The sequence below is a fragment of the Mobula birostris genome, chromosome 12 (genome assembly GCF_030028105.1).
Source record: "Mobula birostris isolate sMobBir1 chromosome 12, sMobBir1.hap1, whole genome shotgun sequence".
In the NCBI taxonomy this organism is placed as follows: Eukaryota; Metazoa; Chordata; class Chondrichthyes; order Myliobatiformes; family Myliobatidae; genus Mobula; species Mobula birostris.
Genome location: NC_092381.1, coordinates 98,284,376 through 98,311,910, shown reverse-complemented (window position 1 = coordinate 98,311,910; position 27,535 = coordinate 98,284,376). Strand labels below are relative to the sequence as shown.

Genomic DNA, 27,535 nt, shown 5'->3' with positions numbered 1-27,535 from the left:
GGAGGGGGAAGGGAAAGATGAGAGGGAGAAAGAAGAGGGGAGGGGGAAGGGAAAGAGGGGAAGGGGGGAAGGGGGGAAGGGGGGGAGGGGGGAGGGGGGAAGGGGGAAGGGGGGAAGGGGGGAAGGGGGGAAGGGGGGAAGGGGGGAAGGGGGGGAGGGGGGGAGGGGGGGAGGGGGGAGGGGGAGGGGGGGGAGGGGGGAGGGGGAAGGGGGGAAGGGGGGAAGGGGGGAAGGGGGGAGGGGGGAGGGGGGAGGGGGGAGGGGGAGGGGGGAGGGGGGAGGGGGGAGGGGGTAATAGGGGAGGGAAAGAGGGAATGGGAAGGGAAAGAGGGAATGGGGAATAGAGCAAGAAGAAGGAAAGGGAAAGAAAAGGAGATATAGAGAAACGGGGAAGGAAGGAGAGGGGAAGGAAGATAAAGAGAAAGGAGGGTAAAGGTAGACTGAAAAAGAAAGGGGTAAAGGGAAAGAGAGAGAGAGGGAAGGCAGCGGGGGAGCATAACAGGAGATGCGCGTACGGAGGAAGTGATGGGTGTGGGAATGTGCCGGCGCTTTACTTACGGCTGTAAGTGACAGGGAGCTTCACCAAGTGATGGTAGTGTCCGTACATGTTGCTGCCTGGCTGCTACTGGCGCTTCATTGCTGATGACTGCAGCAGCCTCGGCTGTTCTACGGACGACCACAGGGTGCCGAGTCACCGGCCGTCCCGCTGCCGGACACGTAAGAGCTCACCCCGTTTTAAGCGCTGTCCGTGCCCAGCTCCAGCACATGTGTCAGCGGCCGGTGGGTGCAACCGCTCCTGACTGCGCTCCTCCGCGCTCTTAAAGGAGCAGGGCAGCATAGCAGCACGAGTCGGCCGCTCAGCCTCTCTCGCCATGACTGCCCCAGCTACAGAACAGCTGGAAGTCTCGATTACATGGAATGTAATTCACTGGGGCCGTGCAAAGTGCGGACTTTCTACCCCAGCATGAGATCTGTTCCCACAACTCTTGTGAAACAACTTCATTTCTACCTTCAGCGTTTTGTAACCCCTGAACCCCTTCCCTCTCCCCTGATCTGTTGTAACCAGAAAAACAGACAATCGTGGCCATAGCGACGTCTCTCAAATAGATAATATTGACTGGATTGACCAAGATATTGTCTCCCATGTCAAGAACACAAGAACGTACGAAATAGAAGCAGAGAGCCAGAGCATTCAGTCGCTATCTTGAGCTGGACACATATTTAACAGCCGACAAATCTATTTATATCATTCTTGAATATAATCAGTTACAGGAGCATAAATTATGAGAAGAGATTGAGTGAACTCGGTCTTTTCTCCTTGGAACGACGGAGGATGAGAGGTGACCTAACAGAGGTGTATAAGATGATGAGAGGCATTGATCGTGTGGATAGTCAGAGGCTTTTTCCCAGGGCTGAAATGGCTAACACGAGAGGGCGCAGTCTTAAGGTGATTGTAAGTACCGGTAGGTACAGAGGAGATGTTCGGAGCAAGGTTTTTACGCAGAGAGTGGCGAGTGCATGAAATGGGCTGCCGGCGACAGCGGTGGAGGCGGAAACAATAAGGTCTTTTAAGAGACTCCTGGAGAGGTACATGGAGCTTAGAAAAATAGAGGGCTATGGGTAACTCTAGGTAATTTCTAAAGTAAGTAGATGTTCAGCACAGCATTGTGGGCCAAAGGACCTGTATTGTGTTGTAGGTTTTCTATGTTTCTATTTTTCATCGTGTCTCTTAGGGCAAGAATTCCAAAGGTTTACCACCTTCTGAGTGAAGACAATTCTCAGCAACAATCTGCTGGAAGAAGTCAGAAGGTGAAGCAGCATCTGTGGGTGGGGGAGGGGGAAGGAGAGGAATTGTCCACCTTTCACATTAAAACCCTGCATCAGGACTAACGCAAACCAATGGCAAATCACAGGTGCTGCTTGACCTAGTGAATTCCTTCAACAGTGTGCCCGTTTCAGATTCCTGCATCTACTCTCTGGTGTCTCCATTTCATCTCAATGCTGAAGAGCTAATCCCTTACCTTGATGCTCTGATCCTCCTTCTAGACTTAACAATGAGGGGTAATATTATTCCTGCATCAACACTGGATGTTGTATGTTCCAATAAATCTTTCCAGTTTGACTACATCTTTCCTATAACAGGGTACCTAAAACTGTTGAAATTTACTCTTTCAATAACAAATACACTGATTCCCAGGTAAGGAGAAAGGAACTTGAAGGCAATATTCCAAGTATGCTCTCTATATACTGTAGAAACCTGGTAACATGTGAGCATTGATTGCCAGGTGGTGAAGAATGGCTGCTGCTTCCTGTCAAAAGTATCATAATCAGTGGCCAGTTGGGAACTGACATTTCGGGCTGAAACCCTGGTCCTGGTCCTGATGTAGAGTTTCGACCCAAATTGTTAATGATTCCCTTCTCCCACAGATGCTGCTTGACCTGTTGAGTTGCTCCAGCAAGCTGTTTGCTGCTCTAGATTCCCCTACCTACAGTCTCTCGTGTTTCCAAAGTGTCCTGGCAGTTTGGCTATAGCTGATGGGGAAACTATATCTCAGGGATGACTGCAGATAGCAATGAGCTAACATCTCATGGCTGTCTATATCTATAGCAACCATAGAATTAATCCATGAATTGCAGAAAATAAAAATTCTGCGAAAGCACAAAAATAGTCTAACTATTGAAATAAAGGAGCAAATGAAAATAGTATTAAATCCAAGGAAGGAGCTTGTAATTTCCATAGATGCACAATGGAGAGCATTCTGACTGGCTGCATCTGTGCCTCAAGTGCACAGGATCACAAAGGCTTCACGGGTTTGTAGACCCATCTCACCATCAAGGGCATCTTCAGGAGGCGCTGTCTCAAGAAGCTGGCATCCATAACTAAGAAACCTTGCCATCCAGAGATGACCTCTTCTTGTTACTACCAGCGAGGAGGTAGCGCAAGAGCCTGAAGATCCATATGGAACAACTCACAGCTTCTTCCCCTCCTCCACCACCAGTTTTCTGAACGGTCCATTAACTCATGAACACTACCTCATTTTTTTTGCTCTATTTATATTTGTAATTTATAGCAGCTTTATGTCTTTGCACAGTACTGCTGCCACAAAACAACAAATTTCACATCATATTAGTCGGTGATAATAAATCTGATTCTGCTAAAGTTGCCAGAAAAAGTTGGGAGTAATCAAAGAATTTGGGCAAAGGATTTCCAAGAAACTTATAAGTCAAGGGAAAATGAATTATGAGTCTAGAATGTAATAAATACAAAATCAGATTGTTGGTTTGGAAAAGGAAAGGATTAGTACAGGTATTGTGGCTGATAAAAATTATATTGAGGGGTCAGAATAATTAAACAAACATGTGTGCTATTGTTAAGAGAAAATAAGAGGACTAGAAAATGAAAACGTTGATGTACTGCAGAGGTTTATAAGGTGCTGGTTAGAACACATTTGGAATATAGTCAGGGAAAATGTTACAACAGTGCTCAGGCAGGACAGATTAGAGGGCTTGTCTACCGAGGCCATATGGGTGTTCCAGGATTGAAAGGCTTAATGTATGAGGATCATATGATGTCTCTGGGTCTGTGCTTGATGGAGTTCAAAAGGATGATGGGGATCTCAGTGAAACTTCCCTCTGCATCAGGATAGTTTCAACCCAAAGCATTAACAATTCCTTTCCTCACACAGATGCTGTTCAACAGCTGAGTTTCTCCAATAGTTTTTTTTGTTCTATATTACCACATCTATAGTTTTATAGTGTCTGTACAGTCTGAAACCTCATGGCAGAAGCAGCAGCAAACAGAAATGATACAGGTCTTCCCTGGGTCATGAACACCTGTGTTATGAACACTCCATATCATATATTGACGAGTGTTTGGAGACCAGTGGAGTGGATGGGGATGGATTTGCAGGCAGTTGTGAGGCTGCAGGCATCTTCTGCTGAATGGGCATGGGTATTTCTACGTGCCTTTTCTACACACCACTACCTGCCCACCCCCACACCCTAAGCTGCAGCAATTGGCAGCTGAGGGGGGCCAAGCAGGGCCAGTGTCGCTGAGCAGACTCACTCCCTCATTCACTGAGTTGCTGAGGCTGGCTGGCGACCGCTCTTCCCGTGTCTCCTGTCACAGCTGTTTCTGTGATCCTTTCCCACACACTGTGTCTGTTCATTTCCAACTTACAAATAGTTCAGTTGCCCCAGAAGCAGGAGTTGAATTCCCCATCTGGTATGTAGGGATCTGAAGTTTAAGTAAATAAATAAAAATTAGCTTAATTAATATTGGTTCTTAGATGAGGAGATTGTTGTAAAAGTCCATCAGATTCACTAATATTCTTCTATATTCTGTAAAAATAATAAATCAAAACATGCAAATGGATCAGATCACAGCTCTCCAATCCCAGAGCATCAACATAAGACCAATAATGAACAGTTACACTGTTAGTGAAAGGAAAATGCTTTGAAAATACCTCCACTCTCAAAAGCAATGAAGAATAAGTTTCCTGATGTTTCCATAATCAGGGACCCCACCAGCCAGGTTATGCTCTCTTCTTACTGCTGCCAACTGGAAGAAGGTACAAGAGCCTCAGTACTCAAACCACCAGGTTCGGGAAAAGTTGTTACCCTTCAACCATCAGGTTTTTGAACCAGTGGGGATTACTTCACGCAACTTTACTTGCCCCATCAATGAAATGTTCCCATAACCTATGGATTCACTTTCAAGGTCTCTTCATTTCATGTTCTTGATATTTATTGCTTACTTATTATTATTATTATTTATTTAATTTTGTATTTGCACAGATTGTTGTCTTTTACACACTGGTTGAATGCCAGTTGATGAGGTCTTTCATTGATTCTATTATGGTTGTTATTCTATTACAAATTTATTGAGTGAACCTGCAAGGCAATAGATCTCAGGGTTGTATATGGTGACATAAATGTACTTTGAATAATAAATAAATAATAAATTTATTTTGAACTTTGAACCTCATATGAGTGCACCAAACAAGCTCGAAGCATTCACAACCATGTCTTTCAGCAGTGCTGAGTGAATGATCTAACTCGACTTCTCCTGAGCTACCAACAGTCACAGAAATCAGTGTCCAGCAACTCAACATGAGTTCAAGAAACAGTTGAGAGTACTGGATAAAGCAAGTGCTACAGGATCAGACATTTCAGCTGTATTACTGAAAGATTTATCCAAATTAAGGCCAGGGAATTCAACTTTGTGCAGTTTTGGAGGGGTACTTTAAACAGATGTTTATTACAGGCTTTGTCTATAATGTGAGTTTGCCCTTAGCAGAGAGAGAGTAGACTAGGAATGTGTTTTCTTGAGTTTAAAAGAACAAGAGGAGATCTCATTGAAACAAATTTTTAGAAGATTTGACATATGGTGGGGTTGGGATGGGGGTTGAATTCAGGAAGAATGCTTTCCCTAGACAGGAGCCTAGGTTTAGAAGTCACAGTTTCAGGGCAAAGGTTTGTCCATTTGGGAAGGTGTGGTGCATCGTTGGAACTCAGTCACTAAGCAGATTGATACATTTCTTGATATTTAAGGAATCGCATGGGGATAGTGCTGAAAAAAAAAGATTATGGAGCAAGCTGGATGGCCCAGTCCTGTTCAGGATTCTGATGTACATTTATCAAAAATGCTTGCGGTACAATATTTCCAAGTCAAGTTGTGGAATGATTGAAGACATGAGCACAAGAACAGGAGAAACCAAGTAGCTTCTTGAGCTGTCCTGCCATTCACTCTCAGATGGAAACAATTCTGTTAACCCTCTGCTTTGAATTGAATTGAACTGAATTGACTTTATTTCTTACGAACTTCACATACTTGAGGAGTAAAAATCTTTACGTTACATCTCCATCTAAATGTGCAATGTGCAATCATAGTAATTTGTAAAAACTTATAATAAATAGAACAGTCAATGTAACATAGAAATACACTCAAATCAGCGTGTTAATCAGTCTGATGGCCTGGAGGAAGAGACTGTGCTGGAGCCTGTTGGTCCTGGCTTTTATACTGCAGTGCTGTTTCCTGGATGGTAGCAGCTGGAATAAATTGGGGTTGGGGTGACCTGGGTCTCTAATGAACTTTCGGCCAATTCCTTTTCTCACACCTGTACCTGTCTTTCTAAATGTCCTGAATCATGGGAAGTTCACAACTACAGATGTGCTGGGCTGTCCACACCACTCTCTGCAGAATCCTGCAATTAAGGGAGGTACAATTCCCATACCAGGCAGTGATTCAGTCAGTCAGGATGCTCTCAATTGTGCCCCTGTAGAAAGTTCTTAGGATTTGGGGGCCTGTACCAAACTTCCTTAACCATCTGAGGTGAAAGAGGAGTTGCTGCGCATTTTTTGCCACACAGCTGGTGTGTACAGACCACGTGAGGTCCTCAGTGATGTGGATGCCGAGGAACGTAAAGCTGTTTACCCTCTCAACCCCAGATCAATTGATGTCAATAGGAGTTAACCCATTTTCATTCCTCCTGTAATCCACAACCAGCTCCTTTGCTTTTGCGATATTGAGGGAGAGGTTGTTTTCTTGACACCACTGTGTCACAGAGACGACTTCTTCCCTGTAGGCCACCTCATTATTGTTTGAGATTAGACCAATCAATGTAGTGTTAGCAAATTTAATTAGCAGATTAGAGCTGTGGGTGGAGACACAGTCATGGGTTTACAGGGAGTAAAGGAGGGGACTTAGTACAAAGCCCTGAGGGGCTCCTGTATTGAGATTCAGAGGGGTGGAAGTGAGGGAGCCCACTCTTACCATCTGCCGGCAATCTCACAGGAAGTCCAGGATCCAGCTGCACAAGGCAGGGTCAAGACGAAGATCTCTGAGCTTCCTGTTGAGCCTGGATGGAATTATGGTGTTGAATGCTGAACTGTAGTCCAAGAACAGCATTCTCACATAAGCATCCTTCTTCTCCAAATGTGTAGGGACAGTATGTTGAGCAGTGACTATGTTTCAGAGAATGTACTACGGTTTGTTAATTGCTTCAGTTTGACCCCGTGTGGCTTAGCTATAACTTCATGAATGCCTCCCTTGTTGAGGACCTCTCCATCAAGGGGGCTTCTTCTGGTCTACCCTTTTAGGTCTTTCAATCAATTAATGCCCTTGACCAAGGCTTGGTAGGCTTTGGAGCAGACCTGGTGTCTTGTCATTCAGCACTAAATGATGGGTATGACAAATTTACCAGCAATATTGTGCTTATGAATAAACAAGAGCACCGTATCAAAAGGAAATGAGTGCTATTAGCATTCTAAAGCCCTTCAGAGTCAGCTGGAGACATTTAGTCAGAAGGTACAGGGTCACTCTACTTGTTTGTCATGTGAAGGCTGTAATGGGTATATTCTGTGTGACCAACAGTGTTTGGGGAGTTTCAATGCAAAAGTCTGTGCTCCTTTTTGTTGAGCAATCATTAACCCTGGTTGCTTTGAGCATGCACACCTCAAGATATGGTTACTTGCCTATTGCAAACCAGTGTCAATAAAGGGCTTGAACTGGGATCAGCCTCAATTTGCTACGCAGGAGCCCAATTCCCTGGACTTTGCATGGAAAAGGGTAAATAATACCAGAGAATTGAATTTGTGGCTCAAAGTGTGGTGAAAGAGGAACAGGTTTCAACTAATACAATCCTGGCAAAAGTTCTGCTGAGAGGGAATTACTCCACTGGGATAGCCTTCACTTGAACTGAACTGATCCAGTATCTGAGCAAATCAGACAACAAGTGATGTAGAGATAAGGGTTGATTCTAATTATTTGTGGGATGGAGTGCGGGGAGGAGAGTGGTTGTTCTAATTATCAAGAAAATGGACAATGAATAATGATAGTGATATTCTGGCTCTAGCCACCTTATCACTCTGCAAGTAGCATTCATTGCAATGTAGGTGAATTTAAAGAACAAATGGGCAGCCTAATGGTGCTCATAGTGCCAGAGACCCAGGTCCAATCCTGACCTCTGGAGCTATCTGTGTGGAGTTTATACATTCTCCCTGTGACCACATAGGCTTCCTCAGGGCTCACCAGTGTCCTTCCACATCCCAAAGATGTGCGGATTCATAGCTTAATAGGCTACTGTAAATTGTCCCTAGTGTGCAGAATCTGGGGGCGGGGTGTTTATGGGAATGGGGAGAGAATTTTAAAAAAGGCAACTAATATAGGATTAGTGTAATTAAGAGGCTGATGATGAACAATACCTATGCAGCATCTATCTACGATTACAACTCCGAAGGTTTCAATACTACAGTCACTCGAGAGGTGAGGCTGCAGATTTTCCAAGATTGGGAATTATGTATTCCAGGGCAGTTTACATTCAGAGGAGAATTAAAAATTAGAAAAGGACGAAGTCTCATGTGAATAATAAAGGCTGGGATCAATTATTAGCATGGATCGTGGGCCAGACATCATGGTAGAATTGGTTTGGGTAGAGGTTAAACAGCCACGTGCAGATACCTAGGTGAAAGCTGTATACAAGGACATAAACAACAGCAGAAATAGCATAACTTAGTAAAGTAGAGGAGCACGTAAAGTAGGTAACACAATAATCGTGAAAACTTATTTATGAATTCCTGGAATATATACAAGATGAATTTCTGGAAAAGTGAATTTGGATAAGTGAGAGGTGTTGAATTTTGGGAAAACAAACCAGGATAGGATATTCACTGGCTGGTGTTTTGGAAATGAGGAACATAGGATTACAATTGCTTGGTTCCCCAAAAGTAGCATTGCAGGTAGACAGGAAGATGGAAAGGCCTTCATCAGTCAGGGTACTAAGTATAGAAGTTGGGATGTTATGTTGAAGTTGTACAAGACATTTGTGAGATTGCAGCTGGAGTATTGCGCACAGTTTTGGTCACCCTGAATAAGAAAGCTGAAAGCTGTGAATGTTGAATTGACAAGAATGTTGCCAGGACTTGAATGACTGAGTTATAGGAAGAGGTTGGACAGGCTCAGACATTTTATCTTGAAAAGTAGAATGAGGATATATAAAATCATAAGTGGCACAGATGGGGTCAATGCACACTTTTTTTTCACAGGGTTGGGAATCAAGAATTAGAGACATTAATTTAGGGTGATAGGGGAAAGATTTTATGGACCTTAGGAGCAAATTTTTCTTCCAGAAGGTTGGTGATAGATGGAATGAAACGCCAGAAGAAATGGTTGAGGATGGTACATTAAAGGTATGTGGACAGGAAAGGTTTAGAACAGGGGTTTCTAAACAGGGGTCTATGGACCCCTTGCTTAGTGGTATTGGTCCATGGCATAAAAAAGGTTGGGAACGCCTGGTTCAGGGGGATATGGGCCAAACACAGGCAAATGGAACTAGCTTAGAAGAGAACCTTGGCCGCTGTGGACCTCTTGGACGAAGGGCCCAAATTCATGCCCTGTGACTCTATCATGGTAGCCAGGAGGATGATGAGTGGAGTCTATTTTATATCTAGTACTAAGGAATGAGAATGGTTAATTAATAATCCAGTAGTTAACAGGTCATTAGAGAAGAGCAATTACAATGAAATTTTATATTAAGGTTTAGTTCAGTCTGAAACCAGGGACTTTAAGTTAAACAAAGCTAATTGTGAAGGTAGGAAATGTGAATTGTCTCTGGTGAACCAGGAAACCATATTGAAAGCTATGATAGCAGATAAACAATGGACAACATTTAAAAATCACCATGGAGTTACAACAAATAATTATCTCTTAAGCTACAAAAAAAAATGTGGTTCAGCAGTGGTTAACAGGAGACAAAAATATTAGATCAAAGAAAAATACTGCTAACACTGTCGAAAGAAGCTGTAAAGTTGATAAAGGGGAAAGTATCACATTTCAGTAAAGAGGCAGAATTCATTTCAGCATTCTTCATTGTGGGGAAAACCCTATTCATCAGTCAAGGGAGGCTTTCCCTACCTAACTTTAACTTGGTGGTAAGGAAGATTATAGTTTGGGAATCAACCCAAGACCCTGATGACATACAAGGATCTGCTAGACAGAGAAAGTCATTTGGTCAATTGTACTTGGGACTGTTTTCCAAGAGCAGCCATTGTTTCACCCTCCTATCCCAATACCAACTCATTAAACATATCCAATTCCTAAATTAATGGATGACTATGGGTCTCGTTAGTATTTTGGCTGAGTCATTCTCAATTCACTCTATTCAAAAGGACTGCTTAGCTTAGCTTAACCCTCCCTGTGAATGTGTGGATTTTCCCCTGGGTGCTCTAGTTTCCACCTCATCCCAAAGATGAGTGGATTGGTAGGTTGATTGGCCAGTATAATTTGCCCCTAGTGTGTAGTGCTAAAATGGGGGTCTTAGTTGTGACTAGCTCGGATAGGCTCCTTGGTCAGAATGAAGAAGTTAGACTGAAGGGCCTGTTTCCCTGCTGTAACTCTCTATCCTCTGACTCTATACAGACTCCGACAGTGGAAGAAGTCGCTCTTACTCAGTATTGTTTGGCATTACAATGTGTACACAGCATTGGCTGTAAAGTGCTGGAGATGATCTGAAGGGGATGGGAAGTGTGCTATGCTGATGCAATTGCTTTTCTCTCCTCTTGAGCAGGCTATACTGGGATTCCCTGCCAATTACCATTTGGCCTGGTGGCACAGGTGAGGCATGGTGGTGCAGAAATCGTGCTGTAGCCTCACAGTTCCAGCAACCTGGGCTCAATCTGTACTTCCAGCGTTCTTGTGGGGAGTTCAAATGTTCTCTCTGTGACCACATGGGTCTTTCCTCAGTGCTTTGCTTTCCTTCCACATCTGAAAACCATTCTAATTGGTTACAACATGGAAACTCAAATACACAGGATCACAAGAGACCACAGAAATGGTGGACTCAGCAAGTCCCATCACAGGTACAGTCCTCCCCACCACTGAGAACATCTACAAGAGTTGATGTGTCAGGAAGGTGATGTCCCTTATCAGGGAACCTCACCAATTTTTTTAAAACTTGCAGAATGTGGACATCACCGGCCAAACCAGCATTTATTGCCTATCCTTAGTTGCCCTTGAGAAGGTGGTGATGAGCTGAAACCATCCTGGAACCATTCTACATAGAAACATAGAAAACCCACAGCGCAATACAGGCCCTTCGGTCCACAATGATGTGCCGAGCATGTACTTACTTTAGAAATTACCTAAGGTTACCCATAAAATAGAGGGCTATGGGTAAGCCTAGGTAGTTCTAAATTTATAATATACAATGGTGCTGCTGGAAAAGGCTGATTTTCATGGCATTTTTACCCGGGGTACTGATGCTGATGACACAATCTTGAACTTGAAGGTGAGCGACTGGGTAGGTTAATTGGCTGCTGCAAATTTTGGTGAGCGTGTGGTAGAGCGTATGGTATGAGTATGCCTCAGCTGTCACGGACTTTATCTGGAAATGTACAGAGGACTGTGTGTCTCGCAAGACGATCCGGGTATTCCCTAACCGGAAACCTTGGATAAATTATGAGGTCAAGTCCCTTCTAAAGGCTAGAGCTGCAGCTTTTAGGTCCGGGGACACCAGTCGCTACACGGAATCCAGGCGTGAACTCCAGAAAGCAATTAAGGGCACCAAGAGGCAATATCGAGCCAAGTTGGAAGCCCAGGCTAACCAAAGGGATGCCAGTAAACTATGACAGGGTCTAAATGAGATCACTGGGTGCAAAGAAAAGGCTCGGAATATCAATAATTATGGTGCTTCTCTTCCTGACGAACTTAACGTATTCTACGCAGGATTTGAACAGAAGAGGAGCGTCCCGCTCCCTCCGGATGAACCGGATCTGGTGGCATCGAGATTCATCATCACCGAGGAGGATGAAAGAAAGGCCTTCCTGAAGATAAGTCCAAGGAAGGCGACGGGCCCAGATGGCGTCCCAGGACGGGTTCTCCAGGTCTGTGCAAGCGAGCTAGCTGGAGTGTTTGCTGACATCTTCAACTGCTCCTTGCTTCAGTCTAAGATTCCCCTCGTGTTTTAAGAAGGCAACAATAATCCCAGTGCCGAAGAAGAGCAAGGTGGCATGCCTGAATGACTATCGACCTGTGGCTCTGACATCAATTGCTATGAAGTGCTTCGAGCGATTGGTTATGGCACACATCAACCACAGCCTACAAGTCAACCTTGACGCCTTGCAATTCGCCTACCAGAGCAACAGGTCAACGGCAGATGCCATCTCTCTGGCCCTACATTCCTCCTTAGAACACCTGGAGAATAAAGATGCATATGCAAGGCTCCTTTTCATTGACTGCAGCTCTGCCTTTAATACCATCATTCCAAATAAACTGATTCCTAAGCTCTGGAACCTGGGCCTTTGTACTCAGATCTGCAGCTGGATCTTCAACTTCCTCACAGACAGGACCCACGCTGTAAAAATAGGGGACAAGCTCTCCTCTACAATCACTCTGAGCATCAGTGCCCCACAAGGCTGTGTACTCAGCCCCCTGCTGTACTCACTGTACACCCATGATTGTGTAGCCAAGTTTCCATCAAAGTCAATATATAAGTTTGCTGATGACACCACAATTGTAGGCTGTATCTTGGGTAATGACGAGTTTGAGTACAGAGAGGAAATTAAGAACCTGGTGACATGGGGCGAAGACAATAACCTATCCCTCAACGTCAGCAAGGCGAAGGAATTGGTTGTTGACTTCAGAAAGAGTAGCGGACCGCACTACCCAATTTACATCGGTGGTGCGCAAATGGAACAGGTCAAAAGCTTTAAGTTCCTCGGAGTCAATATCACAAATGACCTGACTTGGTCCAACCAAGCAGAGTCCACTGCCAAGAAGGCCCACCAGTGCCTTTACTTCCTGAGAAAGCTAAAGAAATTTGGCCTGTCCCCTAAAACCCTCACTAATTTTTATAGATGCACAGTAGAAAACATTCTTCTGGGGTGCATCCCAACCTGGTATGGAAGTTGTCCTGTCCAAGACTGGAAGAAACTGCAGAAGATCGTGAACACAGACCAGCACATCACACAAACCAATCTTCCGTCCTTGGACTCACTTCACACCACACGCTGTCGGAGAAGTGCTGCCAGGATAATCAAGGACATGACCCACCCAGCCAACACACTTTCCGCCCCTCTTCCCTCCGGGAGAAGGCTCAGGAGCTTGAAGAGTCGTACAGCCAGATTTGGGAACAGCTTCTTTCCAACTGTGATAAGACTGCTGAACTGATCCTGACCCGGATCTGGGCTGTACCCTTCAAATTTCCGGACCTGCCTCTCAGTTTTTTTGCTCTACCTTACCTTCTCTGTTCTATTTTCGATTTATGATTTATAATTTAAATTTTTACTATTGATTTACTCCAGGGAGCGCGAAGCGCAGAATCAAATATCGCTGTGATGATTGTATGCTCTAGTATCAACTGTTTGGCGACAATAAAATAAAGTAAAGAGGGGTGTTGATGGGACACATGAGAAAGTGGCTGGCAGGGAAGTAAGAAGGGAAGTGGGATTGATGGCTTCAAATGATGTCAAAGACCTAATGGCCCAAAAGAACTTTGTTGGAAGGAGATACAGAGGGTAAGCATGAGTAGATGGCAGAATGGGACTGGAGTTAGCTACTTCCAGCTAAATGTGAAAGAGCTCTTCCCCTGACACCTCCAGCTTTATAGACCCTGAACTAAGAGGCAAAATAATAGAAATAAATACATATTTGGGGTTTTGCCAGTTGCATGACTGAAAATGGACTTGGACCAAAATCAAAGACATTGAATGAGTCTACTGCACTCTGTAAATCCAATTAGGTCCTTCCCAGAATTGGTTAGGCTTGGTGTAACTCCTTGCCCTGAGTAACGACCCTCATGGAGCATTGCAGGGAAAATTTCATCATTGGACTTTCCCACATAAAAAAAGGTATTTGCAAATCGGCATTGGATTGGGAATCCTGTGGTAAATCCTTTGCTTCCCATTACAGGACACAGTGTCACCATCCTCATGTTGCCCACCCCACACCTCTCCCCACAGTCCTATTCTCCACTTCCTGACCCCCCTCGGGCCCCACCAACTTTTCCAGTAGACCGGGCCCCCAGTGCAGTGACTCATTATTAAACCTTTAGTCTCTGGAGTAGTACTGAGGGGTGGGGGGTTAGTAGCTTGATGCATGATGTAGAAGGCTGAGGTTTCCTGAAACACAGAGCGGGCTGCTACTTTATACTGTATCTTGCAGATGAAAATCTGAGGTCCTAACCTTTAAGGTGGGTGAAAAAATTCTAGAGCATAACTTTGAAGAACAATGATAATTAATTAACCCAGTCAATAACTTCCCCTCTACCAACATTACTGCAACAGATCATGTTTTTTTTTAATAATTGGCTTGCAGTTCCTAGGACCTAGTTCTACAAATATTGCAGTGCAATAGGGAATTCACTTTGGTATTTCCCTGCAATATTGCTAGAGGCAGAGACTCCCACAGATAGGTATCTAGGTGAGCACTTGAATTGTCAAGTAGCAGAAGGTCCTGGGCTAACTGCTGGAAAACTGGATTAATATTGGTGGGTAATTGAAGGTTGGCATGAACACAGTAGGTTGAAGGTCCTGTTTCAATGATGGTATTACTCTATTTATGAGCCTATTTCTTCATTGTTCATTAAATGCATTGGGCTACCCAGAGATTAAAAAAGACATCAAAGAAATTCAAGTCCTTTTATTGGGCTTCTGTGTGTCAAATGGTTGTTGTGATACATCTAGTTTGGTAGTGTAATGGGTAGTGCTTGTCACTCTCACTTTCAGTTTCCACCGCTGGCTAGTAGTCTTGTGAAAAGGAGAGCTGAATGCACACATTTCTCCCTCCTAGTACAGAGCCTCTCCAACAGCAAGCTTTGTAGTGCTTTCTCGCTGGCTACACATGGAAAATGAACACCTTTCAGACTCAGGCTGAACTACAGAGGATGGGAAGGAGGTCTGGCCCCTGCATACGTAGCACGCAGGTGTGTGGACATGCCCTGGTACTCATGAACCAGATCCTCAGCTATGTGCCACTGCCTTGTGGGTAGCATTGGGAAGGATGAAGGCTACGGGAGTAAATCCAGACAGAAAATTCAGGGCGGAGACTCTAACGCAGATGACGTCACTGACCATCCTCCTAGCAGCTCCTGCAGCCAAGCTGTTGCCAAACATATTGCTTCATTTTCCTTTGGAATATACAGGTGAGGCCGAGAGGGGGATACTGGGCATCCCAGGATCTTCATACCCTCTACCCAGGCTTGTGTCTTAGAGAGGTCACTCCAGTGCCACTATCCGTTGTCCTTCGAGATGGATGGATGCCATCATCTTCATCATCATCATCAGGTTTCTACAACCACATAGAAGACTATTCTTCATATGAGTTCAGGGAATAATTTTGGGGAAGATATTTGATGATAGAAGAATCACAATAAAGCTTATTGTAGCTCTCACCTGACTGCCTGACAGTGATGCTGTAATCCAAACTGATCTTCAGCCCCCACTTGCCCTTTCCTTCGGTTGAGTGGTAAGATTGTTGAAGGGGTTAGGGGCAATTGGTACTAAAGTGTCCATGGAGACCAGTTACCCGGGCACAGCCCTGAGATATAATCAGCAGCCTTCTATTGTGTACATTTCTGATCATGGCTTACAATGGGTTTGGGGTGGGTAGAGAAGTTCACCAGGATGCTGACTGAATTAGAGAGTATTAGCTATAAGGTTAGACTGACAAACTTGGTTTGTTTTCTCTGGATGGGCAGAGGCTGAGGGGAGACCTGAAAGAGGATTATGAGATTATGAGAGGAAAATATAGGGTAGACAGTTTGAACCTTTACCCCAAAGTAGAAATGTCAAACATTAGAGGACATAATTTCAAAGTTCAAAAGAGATGTGCAGGGCAAGTGTTTTTACAAGTGCCAAAACATGCTGCCTGGGGAAGTCATAGAGGCAGATGTAATAAACACATTTAAGAAACTATTTTATAGGCACGTGATTGTGCAGGTAATAGAGGGATGTGTATCGTCTACACTCAGATAAATCTATTTTAATTTGACATTAACATCAGCACAAACATAGAATGTAGAAAATAGAACAGTATAGCACAAGAACAGACCCTTTGGCCCACAATGTTGTTCTGAACAAATTAAATTAATAATCAAATGGACAACTAAACTAATTCCTTTTGCCCACACGATGTCCATATCCTTCCATTTTCCTCACATTTATGTGCCCATCTAAACATCTCTTAAAAGTACCTAAGGTACCTCTACCATCGCTCCAAGCAACGCATTCTAGGCACCCATCACTTGCTGTGTAAAAAATCTGCCCCTCACATTGCCTTTCTCATAATCTTATAAACCTCTAAAGTCACCAGAGAAAAACAGCCCAAGTTTGTACAACCTTTTGTTAGAGCACATGCCCTCTAATCCAGACAGTATTCCAGTAAATTTCTTCCGCACTCTCCCCAAAGCTTCACCATGCTTCCTATAATGGATTTCAGGTCAAGTGGTTATATTGCTTTATAGAACTCTGGTTAGGCCACATCTGTATTGCATACAGTTCTGGTCACCCCACTATAAGAAGCTTTGGAGCTTCAAAGGGGATGTGAGGAGTAAGTTTTTTTATTCAGAGAGTGATGGATGCCTGGAATGTGCTACCTGATATAGTGGTAGAGGCTTTTAAGAGATGTTTAGTTAAGCACAAGCTGCAGGACTGCTGCAATGACATCAACTGGACTGTCTTCCACGATGAAAATGCCTCCAAGTTCACCGATGGAGTCACGTGCTTCATCCAGAAGTACATCGACAATGGTGTCCCCCAGAAGTCGGTCAGGGTCTTCCCGAACCAGAAACCTTGGATCAATAGTTCCGTGCGAGCAGCACTTACAGCGCGACATCGAGCTTACATCGCTGGTGATCAGCTAGGGCTTAAGAAAAGCAGTTACGATCTGCCCAAAGCTATCAAGGCTGCGAAACAACAATATAGGGAAAAGATTGAGTCAAGATTCACAATGAATAGCATACACGACTTGTGGCGAGGGCTGCATACCATCGCAGACTTCAAAGCCAAACGTTGGGCTGCTGCCAACATTACAACCTCTCTCCCAGAAAAGCTCATCACTTTTATGCTCGGTTTGATGTTGCTAACTATGAGCCTCCAAGGAAAGCCACCGCCACAACCTGCAACCTGGTCATCTTTGTATGCGGATGTTTCCAATGAGTGGACAGTCGCAACGGTTCAGGACTGGACGGCATCTCAGGATGAGTACTCAGGATGTGTGCAGCACAACTGGCAGGTGTGTTTACTGACAGTTTTAATTCCTCCCTCTCTCAGCGTAGAGTGCCCTCCTGCTTCAAATTATCCACCATTGTCCCTGTACCAAAAAAGACTAAGGTAACATGCCTGAACGACTAGCGTCCTGTCGCACTCATCTCAAAAATAAGCAAAAGCTTTGAGAGGCTGGTCAAGGATTACATCTGCAGCATGCTACCACCCACACTACCACCCCTACAATTCACCTACCGACACAACAGATCGACAGATGACACAATAGCCACTGCTCTACATACCATCCTTACACATCTGGAGAAGAAGGACACTTATGTGAGAATGCTGTTCTTGGACTACAGTTCAGCATAGTTCCATCCAGGTTCGACAAGAAGCTCAGAGACCTCGGCCTTGACCCTCCTTTGTGCAGCTGGATCCTGGACTACCTGTTAGATTGCCAGCAGGTGGTAAGAGTGGGCTCCCTCACCTCCACGCCTCTGACTGTCAATACAGGAACCCCTCAGGGCTGTGTACTGAGTCCCCTCCTTTACTCCCTGTATACCCATGACTGTGTCACCACCCACGGCTCCAATCTGCTAATGACGACACTACATTGCCTTATCTTAAACAATAACGAGGTGGCCTACAGGGAAGAAGTCATCTCTCTGACACAGTGGTGTCAAGAAAACAGCCTCTCTCTCAATGTCGCCAAAACAAAGGAGCTGGTTGTGGATTACAGGAGAAATGGAGACGGCCTAACCCTTATTGACATCAATGGATTTGGGGTTGAGAGGGTAAACAGCTTTAAGTTCCTCGGCATCCACATCACCAAGGACCTCACATGGTCTGTACACACCAGCTGTGTGGTGAAAAAGGCACAACAGCACCTCTCTCCCCTCAGACGGTTGAGTAAGTTTGGTATGAGCCCCCAAATCCTAAGAACTTTCTACAGGGGCACAATAGAGAGCATCCTGACAGGCTGCATCACTGTCTGGTATTGGAACTGTACTCTGCAGAGGATGGTGTGGACTGCCCAGCGCATCTGTAGTTGTGAACTTTCCATGACACAGGACATTTACAAGGACAGGTGTAACTGGAGACCCAAGTCACCCAAACCACAATCTATTCCAGCTGCTACCATCTGGGAAATGGTACTGCAGCATAAAAGCCAGGACCAACAGGCTCCAGGACAGTTTCTTCCACCAGGCTATCAGAGTGATTAACTCATGCTGATTTGAGTGTACTCTATATTACATTGACTGTTCTATTTATTATAAATTATTACGATTGTACATTTAGATGGAAGACGTAACGCAAAGATTTTTTACCTATGTATGTGAAGGATGTAAGAGTTAAAGTCAATTCAATTCAGTTCAATACATGAATACTAGGAAGATGGAGGGATATGACATTGTGCAGGTAGGAAGGATTTTTTAAAATTTATTTTTTAGCTGGTTTGGCACAACTCTATGGGCTGAAGGACCTGTTCCTGTGCTGTACTGTTCTATGTTCTATTTTACCAGAACTGTAAGTAATACACCAGAAGCAGCTGAACTAGAGTTTTATAAAGCTGAAACATGACTTGCTGACTTTTGAACTCAGTGCTTTGACTAATAAAGGCAAGCATGCCATATGCCTTCCAACCACCATGATATGCCAAAGGGCCAGTTCCTGTGCTGTACTCTTCTATGTTCTTGCTGCTAATGTCTTGACACCCACTGGGTAGTGAAGGTTGTTTAGCATGGTACTCTGTGTAATACTCAATACATAAAACATATGTGCATCTGCTGCTGTGTATCTTTGCCAGACTGCCGAGAAGGCAGGAACAGCAACTCTAAAAACCGTGAAAATATTAATTAGACAAATACGTTTGGGCTTAAAAGTAAATATGAATGAGTACATCCAAAAATAGATTGTTTTGCTGGATAGATTGCACATTCTAAAATGGAACAAGCTGTCCTCTGGGAGCTGTCAATATAGGATTTTCTAGTGCTTAGAGAAATACGCAGCTTTCAGTGCACTGACATCCCTCCCTCTCTCTCTCCTACTCTCAATTTCTATCCTTTTCCCTCTCTATTTCTCTCCCTCTGCCTCTCCCCATTTTCTATCTTTCTCTCTCTACTTGTATCCCTTTATATCCTTCTGTGCACTGTCTCTTTGTCACCTACATACTTTTCCATTACTAATTCTATCGATTTTTACCACTGAATACCTTTCCCTTTCTTTCTTTCCCCACTCTCTGCTTTTCTATCTCTCTATTCTTATCCATCTTTATCTGTCTCTATCCATCTTATTTCTTTGCATTTTTTGTTCCCTCTTTTTCTGTCTCTCTTTGTAATCTCTCTCTACTTTTCTCTCATTATTTCTGTTTTTTCTCCCTTTGTCTTTCTCACTCCCCCACCATTTCTCCTGCTCCTACTCTATTTTGCTCTCTGTTTGCTCCCACTCTAACTCTCTGATTCTGCTTCCAATTTCTCTTTCACTCAGATTCTCCCTCACCAGTACACACATTCTCCCCTTTTTCTTCTATTTTGTCTCTCCACGTCCCCAACTCTTCTCTCCCTGCATCTCTCTCACACCATCTCCCTTGCTTCTTTACTCTCTCCCTTTCTCCTTGATCTCTCCCCTTCTCACTCTCTCTCCCACTGTCTTACTCTGTAATAGAGGTCACATGCCCAAGACTACTATAGGGCAATGACCTGGGTTTAAGCAACAAACAGCTAATGTTGTCTGGTTGAGAGGGGAGATTGTGAATGCAGAGATTTCAAAACTTCTCTTTTGAATTATTTGGCAAGAATATTCATAGGTGGGGTGGGGCATTTTAGAGAGCTCTTGGGAAAAGTTAAATGGAAACTCACATAGAGGCAACATCCAAAAACAGTGTCAGAAGTTCCATTGCACAAGCATCAGCCACTGTAGAGACCTCACACGTTGCTCTGATTGCATCTTATCAATATGGAATAATTGGGGTGCTAGAAATAAGCACAGAAAGCAAACAGTCTGCTGGATGTATATAGTGGGTCAGTGTAGGTCAGAGGTTAGGAACTGTCAATTCTTTGAGATGAAACCCTGAATTAGGATGGATAGGTGCAAAATGAGGATAATGGGAGTGGTGAGACAGGGGCTAAAGGCGATTGGTAGACTGAGGAGGGAAGAAGGATGAAGGGAGACGGAACGAAGTGTGGTGGAGACAGGAGATGTTTCAAGAGTGATAAGCAGGAACACAAAGGGTTACCAGTGCTGGGGTAGATGTAAGGAAGGCAATAATGGACACTATTAGAGGAGAGTGGGCCCTTATGAGAAAAAGCCCAGATGGGGAATGTTAGGGAGAGTCTGTGGGAGAAATGTGTGGGGAGCAGGTAAATGAAACTGGGAGGAGTATGAAATTGCGTGATGGGGGTCTGGAGGGGGGAGGAATGGGAATGGAGACACAAATAGGACAGTTGGACGATTGGAAGAAGGCAGTGTTGGGGGGGGGGGAGGAACACACTAAACCTGGGATACTCTGCTAGTAGTATACTTCTAGCCTGGAAAGGACCTATATATTCTAACACTGTTGGTGTTTATGAGCCAACAAGTTTTTATTCCATGCTAAGACACCTCCTTCAACAACCTGGGCTCTAAATTTATGCACCAGCTTCTTATGTTCCACATTGTTAAATACCTTTTTGAAATCTACAGGTATATATGCTACACCTACAGGTTCTCTCCCTCCTGCATCATTGAGGTACACTGTAAAAAATGGTCATCTCCTTACCTTTTTAACAACAATGCTTTACACTGCAATTCTTAAAACTAAAAGGTATTAATGTAAAATAGAGCAAAAACAAATCCAACAGAATCACATCTACACGAGGAATTGGCTGATTATCAGCCTACCATTCCAATACCCTTACGTATACAAACATAAACAAAACTGAAATGTCTTTTCATGCTTACTTTCCACGAAATCTGAAATAAAATACACTGAGCTAATGTTCATAAAAACAGATTTTTGCTGGTTTCCTAAAAATCCTTGGCATAAATACTATAAATACTGTATAAATGTTGGAGAGCAACGAGAAAGATGACAGGAACTTGGGAGTGGGAATGAGTGAAGTATGAAAGGTAGAGAGACAGAGATACAAGAAATGCTGGAGGAACTCAGCATGTCAGGCAGCTTCTATGGAGGGAAATGAACAAACAACATTTCAGGTCAAGACCCTTCCACTGGACTGGATATCAAGATAGAGTCAGCTGGTCGAGATGGAGTTCTTTGATGCAGAAGGCTTACCTGGATCTTACCTGGCTCATCAAACAGCTTGGTCACATTTGTGGCTAAGGGATAGTTCCTCCACCATTTTGTGTGTGTTGCTAAGGGACGTGTTTTTGCCATATAAATGAATAGTGTCATAAATTAATTTCTCATTGTTCTCATTGAGAAGTGTTGGTTTCCCTGACTATAACACAGCAATGATGGGCATAACAGGATTTAAAATTTTATAGGGTTATTTCCTCTTAAGGCTGAAAAAGCCTGAAGTTCAAATTTCTACCAGCACCTCCTGAAGGGGAGCTCAGCAAAGGCAGTAAATGTCAGCTTTGCCACCACTGTCATAACAACAAATGAAAGAAAACTTTGAACAATTATATCCTCTCTTTTCCCCAAACGACAGGCTCCATCCTATACTTTGCTTACACTCACTGATATTCGGTTTGTTTCTTTTTAGCAGAATTTTATACTTTTTTTCAGAGGTATCTCTTTAACTGGAGCTCCACAGTTCTTAAGGAACAATAGGTAGCTTTCCAAATTAAATTGTGCCTATTGAAAATCACAGTAATGAAGTGTAAACTAAATAGGTTTGCACCGTGCAAACACAGTTGCAAACCTATTTACTCACATCTACTTTTACTGTTAAAATAATCTGAGAAAAACATTCTTTGAGAGGCTCTAAACTGACAGTAAGCTTCGTTAAGAGGGCAAGGTTCTCAAAGTAATCCCAGCCCATGTGTTTTGGATAAATGCCAACTCACCTACTCGTGGATGTTGATAAAGTTATGGCATTGAGGCCAGGAAGATAAGTCATAAGTCATAAGTCACAAGGCACTTCATTGCAACTTAAATATACACTAACACAGCGCATTAAGAACCAAAAATGCCTTTCTTTAAATCATCTTTTGTTTGGCTGATGACATCATTAACAGGTCCAGTGTTTAATGCCTATCTCTAACTGCCCTTTTAGAAGAGTTAGCTGCCTTCTTGAACCATTGGATTCCTTCTGGTGAAGGTTCTCCCACAGTGCTGTTGGGAAGGCAGTTCCAACATTTAGACCCAATGATGGTGAAGGTTTAGTACTGTCTGCAGGCGGCGCAGAGGGAAACACTACACAGTGCATTGTGCACCAGTGGTGGATATTGTGAATGTTTAGTATGGTGGATGGGAAACCATCCAAGACAAATCAACCCATTTGATTGGTGACAAGTTTTGAGTTTTCTTAGTGCTAGACTCATTCAGCCAAGTGGAGTGTGTTCCACTTAACTTGAGCAATACAAAATGTCAAAAATTACTTTCTTCCCATAGATGTTTTCAACCCAATGAATTTTTTTTTACCCATCTGTGTCACCAACAGTTGATGTATGCCATGCTCTTGTCTAGATGCTTCTTAAGATGGTTCCAGCATCTGCTGTGTCATATCTTGCCCCTTGTAGATTGTGGAAGGGACTCAGGGAGCAGGAGGTAGGTCACTTATTGCCCAAGTTACCTGCTCTTGTAGACATGGTATTTAAGAGATTCCTGTCAATGGTGAACCCCACACACACCCCCAGGATGTTAGATGGTGGGCATTTCCCAATGCAATGTCTGTTAATGTAGAGGGGAAGTGATAAGATTTACTTTTGCAGATGGGCATATTCTGGTTTCACTGTGATAGAACAAATATTGCTTTCCACATCAGCTCCTGCCAAAATATCATCTAGGTCTCATTGCATACAGGTATGAACTTCTTTGCTGAGAATTTGTGAATAGAATTGATTATATTACAACCATGGACTCTATTTAGAATTCTTACTGCCATGGTAAAGCAGCCATCTACCTCAGACATTCTGTTTTCACCTTTTATTGAGCAGAAGATACAAAAGCCTTAAGGTATGTACAAACTTTGTACATCGAGGCTCAAGGACAGCTTCTAACCTGCTGTTATGAGAACACTGAATGGTGCACTAGGACAATAAGGTAGACTCTTGGCCTCACAATCTACTTTATGATGGCCCTTGCATCTTATTGTCTATCAGCACTACACTTTCTCCGTAAGGCAGGGTTTGAGGGTCAGCACAACAACGTGGACTGAAGGGCCTGTACTGTTCTATACTATTCTATGTAACACTATATTCTGCACTTGGTTATTGGTTTACCTTATAATAACTCAATGTACTGTTGTAAAGAAGTGGTCTGTGTAGATAGTATGTAAAACAAACTTTTCACTGTACCAGGCAACAATAATAAACTGATTTACCGACATCTCCACATTTGACATTCTGTTGGGAGGAAGGCCCCAAAGCACGTTGTATGGAATGAATATGAGTGACAGAGTGGTACAGCGGGTGGACTGCTTCTTCTCAATTCCTGTCACCCCACATCCCTCCCAGATTCAAATCTGATCTCTGATGTTGTATGTGTAGAACATTTTCTCCCTGTGACCTGTGTGGACTTTCCATCCATGCTCTGGTTTCCTTCCACATAGAGTTTGGTAGGTTAATTACTCCCTGTAAAGTGGGAGGGTTGATGGGAATGTGAGGAAACTAAAATGAGATTAACATAGGGTTAATGTAAATGTGTTCTTGATGATCAGCACAGACTTGTTGGGCTGAAGGGCTTGTTTCCATGTGCTGTGTGTTATCCTCAGATTTCAGTCCAAATCAAACAGATTCAAAACTGGAAAAAACAGAGTGAAGGCAAGACTGAAAGCAAGGGACAGAGTCAGACACGTATTACAGTCGACCTTCACTAATCTGACTACCTGTAATCTGGTTCCTTTGATAATCCGCCACTGATTATGCTTAATATGATCCTTCTGTAATTCGGCATTTTCACTAATCCGGCACTCCTCAGGTCCAAATGATACCGAATTAGTGAAGGTCGACCTGTACATCAAATGATATGTCATGCAGGGCAAATGTAGAAAATAGGAAACACTGATCACAAAGTTATTCCTATAAACTAGGACACTGGGGATTTGCCTCCTGTTCTTTTTCCAAAGCTGATTATTACATACAAGACATAGCAGAATTTTTTTAACTAGAAGAAATTTTATTCACAATAAAAATTATTTCAAGAATAACTCATGCAATAACTTTTCATTCTTACATTCATAGACAATGTGTTAAGTAATGTTCTATTACATTTCTTAAAAACCAATAGCACTGTTGCCATTCATGTGGCCCCTGGGGTGGTATGCTACTACAATAATTGAGGGGCTTCTCCACCCAACCCAACCCCTCCCTGCCCAGTAGCGAAAGAACCCTAGACTGTCGTCATCCCCCACTGAGCCCTTGCTGTGGGTATGTCCCTCAGTATGCACTCCTGAGCCTGGACTGTGCTACGCAGCAACATTCTTCCATGGACATCTCGATGCGCTGGCAGACCAAGTTTTGGGCAGCCCAAAGGGTGTTTTTCACTAAGTTGATGATCTGCCAGCACCACTCTACCTCCTTCACTCTGCATGTATCCTTGGGACAGCCCGTAGATCAGACTCCTCTGTTATGCAGCATCTCAGAATGAAACACGGCCCAGGTCCTTACATCTGTCTCCGCACCCTCTTTGTAAACCCACAGTCTGCAGAGGTGAGCCATCACACACCCCCACAGCATTCATTCCATGGGGAGTGATGTTACAGGCATGCACAAAGGGTCTGACTTGGAGGGCTCCTCTCACCACCAGTCAGGCAAGATGTTAGTTACTGTTGGTGAGGTTCTGGCGATGACACATCCTGCTAGAATGTCTGGACAGTCTGCTCAGGGAATCAGTCCACTGTGTCCATCCAGTCCTTCTCCTTCAGTGCCTCCAAGATGTGCCAAGCTGACCACTGCTTGATGAACGTGGTCAAAGGTGTTGGTCTGGAAGAACTTCTCCACATAGAACAGGTAGTGTGGCAATGTCCAGCTGACTGGGACGTTGTGCAGTAAAGGGGCCAGACCCATCGTGCACAACACAGGGGACAGATAGAACCTCGGCACATAGGGTACTTGGTGCCCACGTACTTAGGTTCCACACAGCCTGATGCAGCTACACATGAAGATGGTCATCAGGGTGAGAGTGCCATTGAGTATATTTTCTCCTGCATTGTCTAGGGACTTGTGCATTGTGATCTGTATGCTTCATTCCAACTTGGATTTCCAGATGAACTGGAAGATGGCCCAGGTGATTTCCAAACTGGAGGAGCAGACAGGCGGTTCATACCTGCACCAAGTAGAGCAGTCCTGAGAGTACCTCACACCTGATGACCAGGCTTTTCCCAGTTACTAAGGACGAGTGTCCCAATGTTTGTTTTAACCGCTCCAGCCAACTCTTGTTGGAGGAGCCTCTGCTCCTCCAACCCAGATCCCCAGCACCTTCATGTAATCGGACCCAATGTGAAGGGACAATGAATCAGTCATGCCAGTTGCCCAAGAGCATGCCCTCCTTTTTCCTGCAATTAATTTTGGCCCCTGATATCAACTCAAACTGGTTACAGATGCTGATCAATAAGTGAACTGACCTTGGATCCAAGCAGAAGGTAATGATGTCACCCATCTACAGGGTGGTTGACAAAGCCACATTTTGACAACTTCACTGGGACCTACCATAGATTCTGGGATGAGTCATGAACTCACAACCTTCTGACATTGAGACTGGCAGTGATTGGTCTCAGCAAGGCAAACAGGTCCTTCTGAAAACCACAAATTGATAATTTCTCCAAGCACGGAGTTGACTGTGGATGCTTACTGTGAATTTTCAATGCAGTTTCTTACTGAATCAGTCAAGACTGCAAAGAGTCACTCAGATGACACACAAGGCCAGTTGCACTCTTGGAACGCGTCTCTTTCCTTGATGGTATTTGACAGCAAGGACCAAAAAAAAACAAAATTGTTCCTTGCTCAAGATGCATCATTCTTCACATGGAACGTTTGGGATCTGGAAACTCTGTCACCTTTTCCTTTGGATGCTGCTGCAGATTCCTCTTGACAATTTCTAGACTGAGTCATGGTGAGCCAGGATTTTCCTATCAGTTTACCTCATTTTACATGTGGTGGTTTTCTGGAAGCTGACCATGTTATCTCAGCAATGATCACTGCTGGCTTGCCGCAGGATATCTGCTGTGCTGGACTGGGATCACCATGAGGATATCCCTTACTTGCCTTTTATCTTGCTGAGATTTTGCTCCATGAGGATAATACCCAGTTTCTCGACCCCAACTCTTTGAACCCTCCCAATCCTGACTCTCTGACAACCAACTACCCCCACAATTCCACCCAGTAATTCTGCCAGCTCCTCTACTTTCCTCTAGAGACTCTGCAGTAGGTCAACCTACTGCATGCAATGCCCTCATCAATGCCCACATCAGCTCTTAGGTGCAATGTAATACCATGTCAGTGTTCCACATAGGGTCATAGAGCTACTAAAAATGGCCCTTTGGCCCACCATAATCATATTCACCCATCAAGTACCCACCTATACTGGAAACACAAAAGATGGAAGATGCTGGAATCTGGTATTACAAACTATCTATTGGAGGAATTCAGCAGCTCGAGCAGCATTTGTGGAGGAAAGGAACTGTGGATGTTTTGGGTTGAAACCCTGCATCAGGACCTGAAACATCAACAATTCCTTTCTCCCGCAGATTCTGTTCGACCCACTGAGTTTCTCCAGCAGATTGTTTACCAGTCTATTCTAATCTCATTCTCTAACGTTTGGTGTATGCCTTGATGATTCAAATGCTCATCCAGGTGACTTCATCAATGTTGGGAGAGTCTCTGCCTTCAACACTCTTTCAGGTAGTGTATTCCAGATTCTGATCACCCATCTGAGGGAAAAAAATCCCCTCAGATCCTCTCTAAACTGCCTACCGATTATCTGAAACATCTGTTCTCAAGTTTTAGGCACGGCTTCTATTGAGAAAACTTTCTCACTATTCATTCGGTCTCTCTATCACATCATTTTGTAGGACTCCCTCAGTCTTTTCTGCTTCCAAGGAAAACAAACCCAGCCTGTCCAGTCTCTCCTCAAATTCTCTGATCTCTTCCTGCCTGATCACATTTAAGACAGCACAACAGCTTCATTCATCGAAGCAGAAATTTGAAAGCATAAACTGATCTCCATCATAGT

General features: G+C 43.9%; 1 protein-coding gene across 3 annotated transcripts in view; it reads right to left on the bottom strand.

The window, feature by feature from the left end:
• The window catches only part of LOC140206136 (retinoic acid receptor RXR-gamma-A-like), a 279,149-nt gene that overhangs the window by 150,257 nt on the left and 101,357 nt on the right, over positions 1 to 27,535 (bottom strand). Inside the window, exon 1 of one of the 3 annotated variants that reach the window (XM_072274347.1) lies at positions 559 to 764. The exons of the other annotated variants lie outside the window; for them this stretch is intronic. Coding sequence (XP_072130448.1) covers positions 559 to 607 — 49 coding nt within the window. The 5' untranslated portion in view covers positions 608 to 764. Of the gene's footprint in view, positions 1 to 558; positions 765 to 27,535 lie in introns of those variants that run through there. 3 annotated transcript variants of the gene reach the window in all.